This window comes from Gavialis gangeticus, unplaced genomic scaffold, assembly GCF_001723915.1.
Source record: "Gavialis gangeticus isolate Ggan-Ray unplaced genomic scaffold, GavGan_comp1, whole genome shotgun sequence".
Taxonomy (NCBI): Eukaryota; Metazoa; Chordata; order Crocodylia; family Gavialidae; genus Gavialis; species Gavialis gangeticus.
In genome coordinates, this window is record NW_017729004.1 from 32,657,907 (window position 1) to 32,675,182 (window position 17,276).

The window sequence follows — 17,276 nt, forward strand, 5'->3', positions numbered from 1 at the left end:
CTGCTCAGGTCCCTTCTGACCCTAAAAGCTATGAAACTATGAAACAAAACTGAAAAAGTACCCCCATGTTAATTTTATGTCCCAAAAGCCACGAGTATTTGAACTGAAATATTTGATAAGGAAAAAAATTAAATACACTTAATGTGTATTTATAAGTAAGCACACAATGTGGTTTAAATGTTATATTCAAACAAATTCAAAGCTTTATGTGGAAAGAAATTATTTTTTTTGGAATACTTGTAAAAATGTAAAGACAGTACACAATAGCATGTACTTCATTTACATTGTTTGTTTAAATTTAAGGAAAAAAAGGCACTGAAAACTTTTGAGACACTAATTTTAGCACACCCAAAGAACTGCGCATGATATGCCATGCTTTGGTTTTGATTGGACCTGCACAGCCAATTAGGTGAATTCATAACTTAATTTTTGGTTTGGATTATTATGCAAATGTATTTACCCTCCTGTTTACAAATCAATAAAACATATATGTACTCTCTCACACTTCCTAGGATTAATCACCTGAAAAACATTAATTACAACTTCAAAACTGCCAGGCTTACCTAATATTGTATTGGCATCCATTCATTGTTAGTAATGAATTTTATGAAACAATGAATTTTTAGAAATGGAAAATTTCCTACAGAGAAATAAAGCACTGGAAAATTTTCCACCCCACATCTCTGCTGCCAGAGGCTCCCTCAGTCTCATAGACTGCACTGCTCTGTCTCCAAGGGTGGGGGAAGGCAGCAGGAGCTGGAGGAGGGAAGGAGAGCCTGGAAACTGGTAGTAGTAGCGAGTGGAGCAACGTGGGGAGCAGCACCTGGACTCGGTGCCTGTGGGTCACAGGTTAACTAGGTAGGGAATGCATGTGACCCACGGGCCACTGGTTGTTGAGCCCTGGTTTGAATTAAAGCGCACAGCCAGCCTTGTAAAGATCATAATAGCTGCTTGCAGATGTTAAACGCCCCCCTCCCTCCCAGCAAAATGCACTTTACTGGAAGAAGCAGTGCATTACTTTGACCCAGCTTCTCAGTGTCTGTATACATCAGGCACTTCAGCAGGGCTTTTTGGCATTTTTTGCTAAAGCTGATTCAATCAGTTATTAAATAAAAGCATGAAAAAAGGCCTACTGAAGCGCCCGATCCATACAGATGTTGGGCGAGCCAGGTCTAACTAACACACTGCTTCTTCTGGGCATGAGCTGGGCTCAACACAGGAATGCACAAAATTTAAAGTGCCATTTTGGGGTGGGGGGGTGTTAACATCTGCAGTGCATCTACATGTCCAAATAACGTGAAGCAGTAAACTCCGGTGCACATCACATGTACCTGGGAGCGCAGCACATTGAAACTGGTTGTAGCGGCCCCAACTGGGAGAGGGTCCAGGGGGTCAGCCTTCCAGCCTGGGGCTGCCCTGGCGCAGCTCAACGTGTTACAGAGGGGCTGGCTGGGGTATGAAGGTGCTTCAGTGTGCAGCTAGCTGGCAGGCAGCTCGCACACTGAAGCACCCTCATGTCCTAGCCAGGCTCAACAGTGTCTGCACAGGCGGTGCTTCACAGTAAATAACACTGCCACAGGATAATACAAGTACAAATTTACAAGTACTAACCTATGGCAGCGTTTATTAGTTTATTACAACCTAATAGGGCCACACCTGTAGACATGGAGACTTTACTGTAGAGCTAATTAGTCAGCTCTGCAGTAAACATCTTGTGTAGATGCACCCATTGTGCTACAAAGGTAATACTCAGCCATGAGCACCATTTGCAATCTACTGGTTAAGAACTGTATATTTTGAACTATACTTCTTTTTTCAAGTGTGTAGACAAATATGGGCTTTAAATTACACAAAACAAAATAGCCTTTTAGTAGGAGGAGATGGTGCATAGCTTATTTGATATTGGCACAAGAGATGCACATTTTTCTGAGACAGATTATTATGTGTGATTCCTAGCTTCTGTGGAGTGGAATCAGGAATGTTAAACTGGTACAGATGTTTGGACTTAAAGTTTTATATACCATATTAATGAATTCCCCAAAAGTGTAAGTGTCAAGTTGTAAGAAAGAATTTAATTCTCTATTCTGCAGCCACTTACATAGAGAGGATGGTTTCATTCTATTGGAGAAGCTGGATTTAAGTTTCACACAGCAGATTTCCTGGTAGACCAGTGATGCTCAAGCAGGTGCTATGATGAGATCCTTTTAAGGAAAAAAGCACAATATTAACAGTTTTAGGTGTACGGTGTACACATGATTCACAAGATAAACGCAGAAATTTCAAATATGAATCCATAGTGTCAAAAGCATGCCTGACTTGTGGTCTTTCTGAGTTCTTTGCAGTAGAAGAACTGTTATATATTTTTCTGTAATGAAAAAAATAATGAAAGTTAAGAGCTAGCTGAGGGGTGCCTTGAGTCCAACAAGGTTGAAAAGCCCTGTCTAGACATTGGGTTGAATCACTAGCATGTATGGCTAAGGAGCTAACAGAAAGATTAAAATATTATGGCAGAGAAGCAGAGGGGTCTGCACACATTTGACAAGCATGGAAAGACATTAATTTCGGAGTTGTGTGAACAGGTTTAACTTGTATTAACAGAAAGAAAATTTTAATTGCACTCAGTTCAGGCTTAAACAATTTCTACCAAAAACATTCAGTGGCTTTGGGAACTATGGTAAAGTGATGGAAACTCCGTGCTTTGAGCCATTAAAACTGTAGTGGAGAAAGCACTTGAACTGTTTGAAACAATTTTCCGTTGGCAAGGAGCTGGACTAGATGATTTAATATGTATTTTGGCAGATGAGGTTTTAAGGAAAGAGGGTCAGCATTAGAACTACAAAAAGGATCATATCTTCAGGAAGGTCTTACCTCATAAGCATAATGTTATATATGTTTATATACATATAATTTAAGTGGCAACTTTATGATGTGCATTTAATAACAGGAGCATCAGTGCTGAAAATTGTTAGAGCCTTGATGGTAACTGTTTTACAACACAAGGAACAGTGGTCTACATGTTAGTGTAAGAAGCATAAACATATTTGGTATTTTTTTTAATGCCATAATTTTTAAACCCTGACAATGTGCATCTAACAGTTGTAGTTTCAGGAAGTTGCATTGTAATAGACAGAACAGGACACACTAAAGGAAGGTGATAGCAGTGAGCTTTTTCTTGTTTTCTCATTCATTGGGTAGAAAAACCATTTGAGATATAGAAAATAGCAAGCACTTTCCACTGCTGGAATTATAAAGCAGCTTCTCAGCAAAGACATATACAGTGTGAAACTAGGCATACATAACTTATAGGAAAAATGATCAGTATTGATAATAATTAGATATAGATGCTCTGCTTTGAACTGCAGGGGGTATCTTTATTTCTCTTGATACTTTATATATAAAGAGCATACAATTCCATTTTAGGGATTGGCAGGTTCAAATTTCAGTTGCCTGTGTTTGATCTAGCTTGACAAAGGAGAAATGGAATAGAACTTATAACATAATTCTTTTAATCTTATTCTTATTGAGACACCATAATAAGGGGGTTAGCAATGTGCTGCAGGTATGTGTCTCAATTCACTCCTAACAGAGTATTTCCTTCATGTGGTGTTTATGCATTATTCATTTAGATAAGCTAGAAAGACCTTTGTATAATTTCTTGCCTGGAAATCTTGGCTTGAAAATGTTTTAAAAATGCATAAAGAAAGCGTAGTATAAATAAGTCCTATATGCATTAAGATAAAGCTACTTGGCAAAATCCTAGTTAAACGTGCAAAATAGTTTAATATAGTAAATAAAACTAAACTGCGTAAGCATATTCATTTAGAATATTATAATTAGAGGCATGAACCAGCATTCAGGACCAGAATCCCATTGTATTTGGCACTTTACAAACAAGCAAGCAGGCTCTGCCTCAAAGACTATGCAGTCTAATTTGCAATATTTCTTCCAGAAGGTTGTTAATGCATTTTGCTGATCACTGAATGATGGGGTAGCTTCAGGGCTGTACCTAGGATTTACCAGGATCATGGCAAATGTCTGTTGCAGCATCACCAACTTATCTCCTGTGGTCCTGTCCTCAAACTTTTCTTTAGAGGTCTGCCCCTCTCAGCTTGTTTCTGGGCCCCATTTGATGTTTTTCTTTCATCTGTTCCTTCCATTTCTGTCCTCCTCCATTCTTGTTCCACAAGTTTTTCTCTGGTCTTTCCATATTATGCTGGTTTTATTCGCAAACTTTTGTGTCCCCCTCTGCACTCCATCTTCCCAGCTTCTTCCTCCTTCACCTGTTCCCCTCCTTGTCATGTGAAATCAGCAAGCAGATCTTTTTCTTCCAACATTTCTAGCATGCAGTATGCCACAGCATGCATTATGATTTACTTTTTAATGTGTGATTTCTGTTTGACGGCTTCACCAAGAGTCATGCCAAAATAAGTATATGTGTATGCCCTTCAGAACTGTTTAGAGTGTTGTATAACTTAATATGACTTGCCTTGAGTTGCACCAAGTTTGGTCTTTACAATTGAAATTATCAGTGGTGGAAGAATATACAGAATAGGAAAATGCCCTGAAGTCAAGATTCGAACTTGAGCAGAACAAGCTTATTGTTCTGACTAAAGTACTCTACTGGCAAGACTGGTGCTAGTCAATTCACAGCCTTGAACATAGTTATAAATATTTTGAAATCAATGATAGAAAGCCAGCAAGTTCTTTATAACAAGGGCAATACGATTAGGACCTGCGAATGCTTGTAAAGTTAGCTGTCCTGTTTTAAAGCAGCTGTGTCCTAAACAAAAAAAACAAACAGTTATTCTGGAGTAGTGATCCACAACCTTTGGCCCATGCACAAGAATACTGAGTAAATAACAAGCTGCAGACAGCATTGTACTTTGCTCTCCCTGTCACCCTCATTTTAAACTTTTTAATTCCCTTTGGCTGTGAACAACACTGGAGGGTCTCTTGCTTATAACTCAAGATTGGGACCACTGTTATGACTTTCTCCAAGTCAACATTATTAGATCCCATTTGATCTGGATGATGATGTGCTCAAACATGAATATTTTTAATATAACATGATAGAACAGGACTAAGAAAGCATCAGAAATGCAAATTATTATTTATATTTATTGTGCTGTTGTTGAATCCTCAGTTGCTCACATAATGTTTCCCTAGCAAGGAACTGTAGGCATGGAAAACAAAAGTTAAAATTCCTAGTTTTTTCCCTGCCTCTTATTCTACAGATGGTTTTTGAAGCCAACCAATAGGAAGCTGTAATTGTGCTGCCAAATATAGTAAGACTAGTAGAATCTCTCTCCCTCAGCTGAACAGGAAATTATAGTTTCCTATTCATTTTAACTCTTTCTTTGATTTTTCATATAGATTGAAATTTATCTGATTTTGGGGAGAGATGTGAAGGAAGTATGATGGGATTACAATGAAATATACACAGATCTGCTAGGAAAGAACCATTTAATTAAACTATTACTTTATCAAGATGACCCATAATACCATTTCTGTTAACTTATAGCAAATAATAGGAGAAGCAGAAGCAATAAAGAATGTTGCTGAATCTTCTCGCTCTAGAATACAACAGTTGTATTGTAGCTTAACAATCCCTTGTGTTTTGAGTCTGTGCTCCAGAAGCCAGCAATACTTCATGCAGTACATTTTCAGTATTGTCATAGAATCATAGAAAATTAGGGTTGGAAGGGCCCTCAGGAGGTCATCAAGTCTAACCCCTGCTCAGAGCAGGACCATCCCCAACCAGATCATCCCAGCCAAGCCTTTGTCAACTTGGGTCTTAAAAAAATTCCAAGGATGGAGATTCCACCACCTCTCTGGGTAGCCTGTTCTGGTGTTTTACTGCCCTTCTAGTGAGAGAGGTTTTCCTAACATCTAACCTTGGTGCAACCTGAGACCATTGCTCCTTGTTCTGTGTCATCTACAACCACTGAGAACAGTCTTGCTTTGTCCTCTTTGGAGCCACCCTTCAGGTAGTTGAAGGCTGTTATTAAATCTCCCTACTGCCTTCTCTTCTTTAAACTAAATAAGCCCAGTTCCCTCAGCCAAGGGGTGGGCATTTATTTCGGCTGGAGGGCTGCTTAATGAGTTTTGGTAAGCTGTCAAGGGCCGCAAGGGTAGTCCCACCCCTTAACAGGTGCCCTGCCCCTGGTTGCCATCTTAGGACTGGAAGTCCCGCCCTCTAACCCTTGGCCTTTGCCACCGGAAGTCCCTCCCCTTGCCCCCAGAAATACTCCTTTTGGGAAGGGGGTTTGCCATCTTGGAACCAGAAAAAAACAAATTATATACTAAAAATCAAACATTGACAATAGCATATTTTAATTTTATTTAAAAAAATATTTTGTCCTGATTTGTGTGTGTTGTGTAGTATATATAGATGTATTTGTATAACTCAACATGAAGTTTTACTCTTGTATAATGTGGAGGGGTTTCTGAGGGGCTGTGGGTGTGTGTGCATGGATGTGTATGTATGAGGTGTGGGGGGTGTGGATATGTGTGGGTGGGTATGGAGGGCTTGTGGGGGGTGTTTGTGGGGATATGTGCGGAGAGTGTAGGTGAGTGGGATTTGGGGGGGCTGTAGGATGTGTGGAGGGAGAGGGTGTGTTGAGGGGTTTGCATGTAGCAATAAGCGGGGCTTCCCCCAAAGGCACACAGGTGTGTGTGGAGGGGGTGTATGGCAAGGTGTGTGGGATTTCTGGGGGGGAAGGTATGGGTGGGTGCAGTGTTTGTGCGGTCTGTGATTGTGTGTGGGGGAGGGTTTGTAGGTATGGTGAGGGGAGAATGGGAGCCTCCCATGTGCCCTGAGCCAGTCACCGCTCACCCCACAGCCTGGAGCCCACATGCCCTGTGGTGCCTCCACACCACCACCAACAGCGGGCTGTCCCAGCCCCGCCTCGTGCCCACTCTGGACTCATCCCTGCTCGAGTGGATCAGCTGGAACCTGAGCACAGCTCCGACTTGGCCCACCCCGTGACTGCTCCACACTGCCTCCCGTAGCATCCTTCTGCCCCCTACGCATGCAGTGGGGCTGGGGCGGCTCGGCAGCTGGACTGCCTTTCTAGGCAACCCAGGTGGCAGAGTCTCCTTCTGGCTGCCACCACTGCTGGCCCCAGCCCCACAGTACTGGTGGGGACCTGTGCTGCACAGCCTCAACCCTGCGTGCCCTGTGCCTGCTCTGGGTTGGCCCATCCAGGCTCAGCAGCAGCGATGTGGGACAGAAGCTGTTGTTCAGTGCGAAGGAAAAGCAGCTTCTCCCCTTCCCGCTTCTGTCTCATGCCACTGCTGCTGAGCCTAAGCGAGCAAGCCTGGAGCAGGCACAGGGCTGTGCAGTGCAGGTCCCCACCAGTACTGTGGGGCTTGGGCCAGCAGCGGTGGCAGCCAGAAGGAGCTGGCCACCTGGGCTGCCTAGAAAAGCAGTCTAGCCATAAAGCTACCCCAGTCCCGCTATATGCCCAGGGGGTGGCAGGATGCACCAAGGCTGGATGGTACCTGGGCCAGGTGGGACTGAGGGACCTTGGACAAAGACCTACAATGGGCCAGATTTGGCCCATGAGCAGTACTTTGCTCACCCCTGAATAGAAGGATCTGTTGGCACAGGGTCTTTACATATAGCTGGCCAACCCAACTGGGATTTTGGTAATGGCTAAATAAAAACAGAAAAGACAAACTGAAAATGTTGAAATTAGACATCATAGAATTTAGAAAAAAAATCAAATTTAGAAGTAGGATATTTTATTGTATATATGTAAAGATTCAGATACACTGGTTCTGTTTCACCAGAACTACCGTTAGTTTAACATAGCCTTATATGTTACCAGAAATCAGAAATTATAAACAGGTCACCTTTTTAGGGCAGGCTAACAGTGGGTGAACAGCCGATACATGCAGCTTATATAAATAAGTCTGCAAAGATGTGACACAGTGTTAAAGCTATGACTAAGACAACTTGGAACAGAGACGTTCCTTTGGAAATGTAGCGGTATGATGAATGTAGTTCTGGGCATAGGTTCTGCATAAAGTTAACAACTGAAATATCTCTTTCCATATATGGATAGACCAATGCCTCTGCTGAAACAAGTAGTCTGTCAGTCTTAAACACACTAGCTTACTTCCTTTAACTCTACTGCTTAACAGTTTTTCCATATGTTGCTGTTTTATTAAACTTTTCAACAAAGATCTGCATCTCTGCCAATTTTGGATCCAATCCTGGAGGCTCTCAATTTGTAGTAAAATAATAAGGAACCTTAGACTTCAAGTATTTCCCATTATTATACATAGCAGTATATCAGAATATAAATGATTGTGCCAGGAAATAAAATTAAGTTTTTTAGGCAGTATTTAGGAATCTTAAATTTAATCTCCACCCTTCTCTCAATATTTTAATGCTACTACAATTTTCTCTTTAACTAACAGTCTTAAGTTTTAAAAGAATATAAAGCAATGGGCGCGCAATTATTTTAGGCAGAGGGCCGCTTACCCAGTTTTGGCAAGCTGTTGGCGGCTGCATGGGTAGCCCTGCCCCTTGACAGGTGACCCGTCCCTTAACAGGTGCCCCACCCCCTGGTCACCATCTTGGGGCCAGTGTCCTAATATCTTGGGACCAATGTCTCAGGGTCAGCGCCAGCAGGGCCCAGAGCAGGGTGTAGGCTGGCAGGGGTCTGTGGAGCCGGGCTGGGCTGCACCAGCAGCGAAAGGAGGGAGCTGGCTCGGCTCCATAGAGCCCCTGCCACCTGGGACCCTGTACTCCTGCACCCTACTCTGGGCCCTGCTGGCGCTGGCCCTGGGACAGTGGTGCAGGCCCCATGCTCCCACTGACTCCCACACCTGCTCATTCCCAGTGCCCCCCCCCAGCCTCGCAGTACAGGCAGAGAGCAGCTTGCAGCCCCGACCCCCTGCTCATGGGCAGGGAAGGAGCTGGTGCTGAGCATGGGGAAAAGCGGCCCCTCACCTACCCTGTGTTCTGCACTCCCTGCTGCAGCCTTGCAGCTTGTGTGGAGCTGTCCTGACCAGGCACAGGCAGCCCCACGTGGGCTCCAAGTGGCTGCAGTGCAGGGCACCGGCCACGGAGTAGGGGAGGGGCCACTTTTCCCCGCAGTCAGCACCAGCTTGTAACCTGCCCCACTGCCAGCCTGGGTCTGTGCTGGCTCTGGGCTTGCCCATCGGGGCTGCGCCGTGGCGGAAGCAGCTCCTCAGTGCAGGGGGAACTGCCCCCCCACTTGCTGCGCCGGGCAGTGTTTGCTGCTGCTGCTGCCACCGCCCACCTGAAGTTCGCACAGAGCCCAAACTGGCAGTGCGGGCAGGTTACAAGCTGGTGCTGAGTGTGGGAAAAGCAGCCCCTCGCCTGCCCTGTGGCCAGCACCCCGCTCTGCAGCCGCTTGCAGCACATGTGGGGCTGTCTGTGCCTACTCAGGACAGCCCCTGGCTCCTGTCATTTTTGACAGGGATCAAGGACAAATAAATATTAATTTGCTAAATGTTTAGGGGCCCTGCGGGCCGGCTAATATGGCTTTGTGTGCCAGTTCTGGCCTGCAGGCTGTATTTTGCCCACTCCTGATATAAACCAAGTCGTGAAACCTACTTCAGTGTATCAAACATTTTACAAAAACAGATATGGATATAGTTTTGGGCCTTCCGAATCATTCCTTTCTGAATTCCCTTGCTAATTGTCTTAGTCTTTTTGTACTTATTCAGAAGGTATCCCTGAAAGTCCCTTCATGTTCTGCTTCTCTGTGACTATAATTAATCGAATTCATAGTGAAAAAAGTTCTGAGCTATTTGTTTGGAATCACTGAAGAGGCTTGTTCCTTTATATCAGCAACAAAAAGGGTGAAGACTACTCTGTAATGTGAATATTTTTAAACTGAGAATCAAATATCTTCATATTTTTAATGTGACTATTGTTATAGTATTTAGATGCCAAGTTTTTTCCCCCAAAAGCCTGAAGCATCTTGAAATTTTCTCTAAAGCAACTATTATTTTTTATTAAAATAGCATTAACGTTTAAGTAGTAAATGAAGAAGACAATTGCGTTTGCTACAGAAGAAAAAAATTATGGAAATACAAATCTACTCCCTTCTCATTCATTTAGCCAGTTGGAGGTACCATACCTTGCTCTGGCAGAGAAAGGACTGTATCAATCAGTGGTTTTCAACCTTTTTTTCATTTGCGAAGCCCTAAAAAATTTTGAATGAAGGTATGGACCCCTTTTGAAATTTTGAATAGAGGTTCAGACTCCTTTGAATTATAAGTGTGGGTATTCACATACTTTTGATTGATCATAGTCATCTTTCTTGGATCCCTTACACAGTCTATGGACTCCAGGATCCAGGGACAACAGGTTGAAAACCACTGGTATAGATGTACAGTGAGTCACTGAAGTCTTGTACAGGGACTAAATTTGTTTTACATAGTGCTTATGGGATGATGTGTATTTGTCTGTCACCTGAGTCAGTAAATTCTAGGTTCTGGGATGTAAGAGTTGATGACCAGAGGCCAAAAACAGTTGGAGCCCAATAGCCTCCTAGGAAATTATCGTGAAGCACGTAAGAGAAAAATGTAGGCTGCTGATACTACCTGAAAAGCTTCACCTCAGAGAGGATGTATATAAAAATGCATGACTGGATTTTGAATCTGTCGAGGTGTGTAGAGTGACCTTAAATAGTAGTGAAATTTAGGACCACTAAAGAATTTTCAGCCAGAGTTCAGTTTCAGGAGTTCCAATTAAAAAGCATGATGAGAAACAAAAAGTGTACATATAATTTTAAACTGCATAAACTGTGCAACTTTACACTATTAGCAGGGATCCTGTTTTTTTCTGATAAAAAAAAAAAAAAAAATCCCTAGTTTTTGGATTTAAAAAAGTAACCCGAAAGCGACATTTTTCTGTCATGGAAAAATGTGGATTATGGTTTACTTTTTTTAATCCTAAAATTGGGGATTTTTTTTATCAGAGAAAACCAGTATCCTGCTGATTAGATACCAGTCTTCAGAGAAAAGCAGGAAATTGTGGTCCATTTAAAATTCATTTTAGAATGCAGTCCTGACTACAGAGTTGCTAATGAAAGTGTCTGTACTGATAGTCCATTTATGTCTTTTGTACAATGGTGGCTTATAAGAGTTCAAACTCTGTTCTCATCTAGTATGATAAGTGTGTTATGTAGTTTACTTGTATTTTTGGCAAACCTTAGCATTTGTATTGTGAACAGAACACTTTATCCATTTTTTGCTTTTTGGGACTTGACATCTTCAAATGTATTTTATGGTCATTTTACAGACATTTTTTGAGACATTAATGTCACACAAACATTTACAATACATTTTGTTTCTTGAGAAAATTCCAGCAATGAATCTGAACTGCTACACTTATATTCTAATATTATAAAGGCCTAAGTCTGTCTGGCCGTAATGCTTTATTGCGCTCTGATTGGCCAATAGAGACAGCCAGTCAGAGTGCTTCAAGTGTGGGGACCGTCGCCATTATTCCAAAGCCACGCTGAGGATGTGGGAGTCAAGGCTGGTGCTGGCCCCGGCTCTCCCACCCCACTCCCTGCAAGAGGCAGATCAGCAGCAGCATGGGACATTAGGTGGCGGCACTCCATCCCAGGGCCCTCCCTTCCCCTCCCCCCCCCCATCATTCTTGACAAGCAATTGGCTAGTATTAAAATATCCTCCTAAATTCAATATTTTTCTTCCTGAATTCATTGAATTCTAATTTTGTCATTTTCATGATATCTAAAATAGCTTTCAGTAGTGGTCTGTGGTATGGAACCATTGAACTCAAAACACTGAATACCTATTTATATTCCAACAGACTTAGAAGTGGTTATGTATATTTCCCACTATAATCTATACTCTAGTTTGAGACTGTAGGATTGGACAGACCTTCATTTTCTTCAGGGATATCCCTGCTCTCTGAGGAGAAACCACGAGCATGCAGAAATTCATATTTTTCTCCCAGAGTAAAAGTGGCCACTCTGGGAGAAAAATAATTAAGTGAACCTCAGTGAAAAATAACAACCTGAGTGAAGTGGCTAACCAGAGAATATCTCTCAGGAGAGGGAACTTCTCTACAGGCAGCCAGCGTGCTTTGCTGCTTCTTCCTCTCCCTCCTGCAGACAGCTGTGTCAGTCCCAGCCAAGCAGGCAGCAGAACATGCCCTCTGCATGCTGCGGGCTGGGAAAGCCCAGAACTTGGGGGGCACATTCTGCTCCTGCCTTATTCCATGCTGGAATCACACTGCAGCACTTAGATGCAGGGAAGCATGTAAGAAATGCAAAACTCTAGAACTCTTGGTTCGGAGATGATACCTTTTATTAGACCAAGTAAGAAAGCACAAAAAAGTTATCTTTTTCTGCAAGCTTTCGGGCATACACGCCCTTCCTCAGGCTCAGGGAAAATTAAATACAGGCAGTCCTCGACTTACGTTTCGAGTTACGACGTTTCGCACTTACAGCATTTATAAATTGACACCATTTCAACTTTATGACATCATTTTCGACTTTACAATGCTTGATCTGATGTGACACCACGCCAGCGAACAAGTTGGCCATGTCACTCATCTCCCTGGAGAACATCTGTCCAAACTTCCTTGGACACTTTCTTTAAGAAAGCAGACAAGACTCCAGAAGAACCTGCAGCTGAGAAGACTCCAGCCAAGAGCCCTTCAAAAAGTCCAGCAAAGTCACCTCAAAGAAGTCCTTCCCAAACAATATGATTGCTATTTACAATATAAATACATTCAAGTAGCTATATTACTCATCTATAATTGATCAAGTACAAGATTCTAGGATATTTTTGGTGAAAATAGGGTATTGGGCCTTGGTTCAGGAACGAATCCCCTATTTATAACATTGTTTCTTATGGGGGAATTGGTTCTGAGTTACAATGTTTTGACTTAAGACTTGGTTTTCAGGAACCAATTGTGTCCTAAGTCCGAGGACTGCCTGTATGGTAAAAAGTCCCCATAGGTAGGAAATAAACTTCATTATTGCCCAGAGGAAGCTGAAGATGGAAGTCTGTTCCTCTGGGTCCATGAGTCTATAAAGCATAAGCCCTGCTCAGCCTTAGCTGGGCTCCCACACAGCACTGGGGAGAGGGAGGCTGGAAAACTCTTTTGTACATGGCACAGACCCTGCCCCCACCTTCCCTGATGTTCCCTGCCTACATTCACATAAAAAAATAACCTGCAAAACTGTCCGGGCTGTGTGCTGTAGCCCTGTCAGCCCAGCATCCATCCATGCTGGAAGTTCTTTGCTTCTGTCTGAACTTCTGTACAGGTACATTTTTTCTTAGAAAAACAAACCTGGGAGAGTAGTCCTGGAGGATTTGAATGTGTGTACACAGCTTCTATCTGCTTGATTATTACAGGCTTTATTTAGGGATCAGATAGACTAACTTAATTTGAAAATGAGATATTTGTTTGTTTTTTGGCCACTGGGAGAAATGAAATAACATAAAAAATGTGTCTTAGCCACTATGTGCTGGCTTCTTAAAATAGCTGCTGACTACACGTTAAGGACTGAGACAAAAAACAGGCTTGTCCTCTCTAATATATTTATATAGTTTCTTTGTCCAATCTCCTTTTAAAAAACTGAAAGACCATGCTTCCCCAAATTTCCTTGGGAGACTAGTTTAACAGATCACAAAATTATGTCATATTTCTGATACTTAGCCTGGGTTAATAAATCTGCTGGATTGTTAGGAGTATGGGGAACATTAAAGAAAATGAGGGTCTTTCTGAAGAGCTAAATAATTTCGTTGCACCATTCATACCATAGGCTGTATTAGCAAGCATGCTGTCTTCTGGCAAGAAAAATGTGGTAGTATCAACGTTTAATAGTAGTTTTGGAAGAAATGGTGCGGGAATAAGGGCACATCCGGAGAAGCTTATTTGTAGCGTTGGGGGTGGGGGAGGGGGGTTGACACTGGGAGATCCTGGTGTCAAAAAACCTGCGCTAGAAAAAAGTGGGGTGTTGCATGTGGCAGTAGTGTGCACTGCCTGAAATAAAGAGCCTAGCTGGCTGGAGCCACGCTCTGGCTGCAGATCGCTGCCGCTGGAGTCCCAGGAGGCCCCTGGGACTCCAAGTGCTGGCCCCAGCCTCCCCTGCCCCATCTGGGGCAACTTGCTGCACACCAGAGCACATTTGCATAGGCGTTCCCCAGGGGCACGTAGCAGCAGCACAACTATGTGCTGCTGCTCTTTGTCCCCAGGGAAACACACATGCATGCTCAACTGGCCACACCCCAAGAGTTCTGGCAGTGCTTAAATATAAAGTTGTCCTGCTTCCAGAAAAAAAAATCTCATTGAAAGAAGGGATGTGAAAGGTTAAATGTTTAAACATTTAAATGATAAGTATATTTATTGCTGGTTAATGTTTAGTACTGGGCACAGTCCGGTAGAAAAGGGAAGCAGCATAGTACCTCAGGAAAAGGAAGGTGACAGAGCAGGCAGGAGGAGAGGAGGAGGGAAGGGGAGAGGGGTGGGGGAGCAGCTAATCCCCGTAACCTATGAGGTTAAAGAGGAATGACTTGGCCTAATGCCCTGTCAGTTAAGCATTTAGCTCCTGATTCACAGGTGCCAGGAAGCTGGCTGGAGGAAAATAACAGGCTACTTAAAGTTTAAACCTGCCCCCAACCCATGTTGCCTGTTCTTTCCCTTCCAGCATATGCCACTGGCTGCAGCGGGCTGCAAAAGCCCCTCGCGTGGTGCTGCCATCCATGGCTTCATGGGGAACCTGATACGTTTGATACCCTTGGATTGTGTTAGATAGATGTACTAAATCCTACCTCAAAGCAGGGGACTGGACTGCATGATCTTTTGAGAGCTTGTCCAGTCCTACATTTCAGTGATTTATGTGATTTCTTAAAAAGTTTTTCATCAGCAGTATTTATAGCATAAATACATTTTAAGGGGTGGAAAGGGGCAAAGAGGCAGGCAGCAGAGGGTTTAGGTGTCTTGGTTCTTCAAATTTATTTTATCTGAAGGTACTTTGAAAAACAGCTTGAAAAGAAACTGACTTTGTGGATCCTTTCTAATTTAAAGTAACATTTTTGCACTAAACACGCAAGACATTCATCTATCCTGCTTATGAGAAGATCAACTGGGGCATGTCACCACAATCGTCTCAATCATGTTTGAGGCCCTGGACCAGTTTACATCAGTGTAATCAGCATTGCAAAAGTGTAAAAGAAAAAAAGATGATGATGCAAACCCTTAAACTGGGATAACTTCCCAGTCTAGTGGAGAATTACCCCTGAAAGAATCAGAAGTAACATTTTACCAGTGCAAGTTACCATGGTTTAGGTTTCATCTGTACACATCTACCTTTGAGTAGCCATTTACTAAATGCAAAAAGAGTATTATCTCCTTCCCTGCCATAGGGCAGCAAAGTAAAGTAATATCCGCCTTCTGTATGAACTCCTTCAGCTTCAGGTTTCTCCCTTTCTGATTCTGGTACAATTTACACTGGTATGTAAAACCTGCATACATTATACTAGTGTATATGTTTATTTGACCATTGCATCTTACCTTTGCATGTCAGTAATTGACATGCTGCCTAATATTTTTGTTACGTAGTGCTAATAAACTGCACTATTAGCTCATCAACTTGTATTTTTTTTTCAGACAAATTTAAAATTGCTCATCTGGGCTGGACTATTGAGTTGCTTGCTCTGGTGTGGATTTGCCCAGCAAGGTATGTCCAAGGGTTGTGAAAATCTGGAACATTTCACATTAATTAAAATAATTTTGAAACTTTACCATTTTATTTAAATATTATGCAAATAAATATTTTATCATTATTAAAAATAAAATATTTTAAAACCTTGTTAAAAATGAAAAAGTAATAATGATAGTAAAGTAGCTCCGATAGTGCTTGGAGGTATGTTTATACTTGGTTAAGGTTGATTTCCAGGGCTAACACTAAAAAATCTAAAATTCTGCCATTACTCACATCATTTCTTTTTAAAAGGTCTGTCTGTATTTCGTGATAGGTGGAAGTGACTGTATAAAGAAAAATGCAAAATCATGTGGGGAGTGTATACAAGCAGGACCAAACTGTGGTTGGTGCAAAAAAACAGTATGTATTATTACAAAATGCTTTTTATGATGTGTATTGCCTTATGTTTATGGCTATTAAAATACCTATTCATTACTGTTTTAGGGTTTTCGATAGCACCTAGTGGCTTAGTGTCTACACTGTGTAAATAACAGTGAAATAACAATTCGGGTATCTGAAGTTCTGAATAATTAGATGGCATGTAGAACTGATAGATCTGCCTATTAAAATGTTTATTCCTCTCTTGCTAAATGTTAAGAGTACACATCATAGTTATTTAAAATCATTCCAGTGTGGAGTCTGTTCTGACATGTTAATTATATTCTCCCAGTGACATTTGAAGAGTGATAATTTTAGATAGGTGTTAGGTTAAACGTGTTAGAAGTGATTTTAAAACTAGCTTAAAATATGAAATTTTAAAGATTGACCATATGGGCTACATTTTTGTTTTTCAAGTAATTTAATACAATATTATACAATTCATTCTGCCTTTTTAGCTACACATATGGTGTATGTGCAATTAATGCAATGTAATAAATTCCAGAGCCATTTGAGCTGGAGGAACCTGCTCCTGGGCATGGCATCTACATGTATGCCCAGGACAGCAGCAGTTTGAACTGGGATGAAACCAGTCACCAGCTGGCTGGGCTGACAGTGCAATTTACACCTGTGGTCAGCATCCACACATACATGTGAGCATAGTCAATTACTCTGCCGTAAGATAGTACTGTCCCCAAAAGTACTATCTTATGGCGGGGTTAATTTACTGTGCCCTAATACCAGCGCACGTGTGGATGGTGATGCTTTACTGCAGAGCTAGTCTACTCTGCAGTAAAGCACATCTGTAGATGCAACCACACTGAACTATGTTTGATCAACAAGAAAATAACTTTGAACAAAGATCAGATATAGAAAATCTTGTATGTCTGTGTTCTGAATGACTGGAGAAAGCCTAAGGTCTGCCCCTTAGAAAGCATTTTCTCTTCATCTGCCAAATGTTGGGGGCAGTATAACTATTTCAGCAAACTACAAACAAGTGAGAACATTTTACAGCCTTAAACAGAGTGACTGTTGCCAGATGAAAATTATAATATAAGTTTCTTGTTTCTATTTTTTTAATAAAGTAAATATGCCTTGTCTGCTTGTTCCCTCCTAAAAAAAAAAAAAAAAAACCCAAAACAAAACAAAACAAGCTAATTAACATTT

General features: G+C 41.9%; 1 protein-coding gene across 1 annotated transcript in view; it reads left to right on the plus strand.

The window, feature by feature from the left end:
- ITGB1 (integrin subunit beta 1) overlaps nucleotides 1-17,276 on the plus strand; it is a 98,489-nt gene that overhangs the window by 38,062 nt on the left and 43,151 nt on the right. The window contains exons 2-3 of the mRNA XM_019508197.1: nucleotides 15,638-15,707; nucleotides 16,006-16,091. Of these exons, the coding sequence (XP_019363742.1) occupies nucleotides 15,638-15,707; nucleotides 16,006-16,091 (156 nt within the window). The remainder of the gene's footprint in view (nucleotides 1-15,637; nucleotides 15,708-16,005; nucleotides 16,092-17,276) is intronic.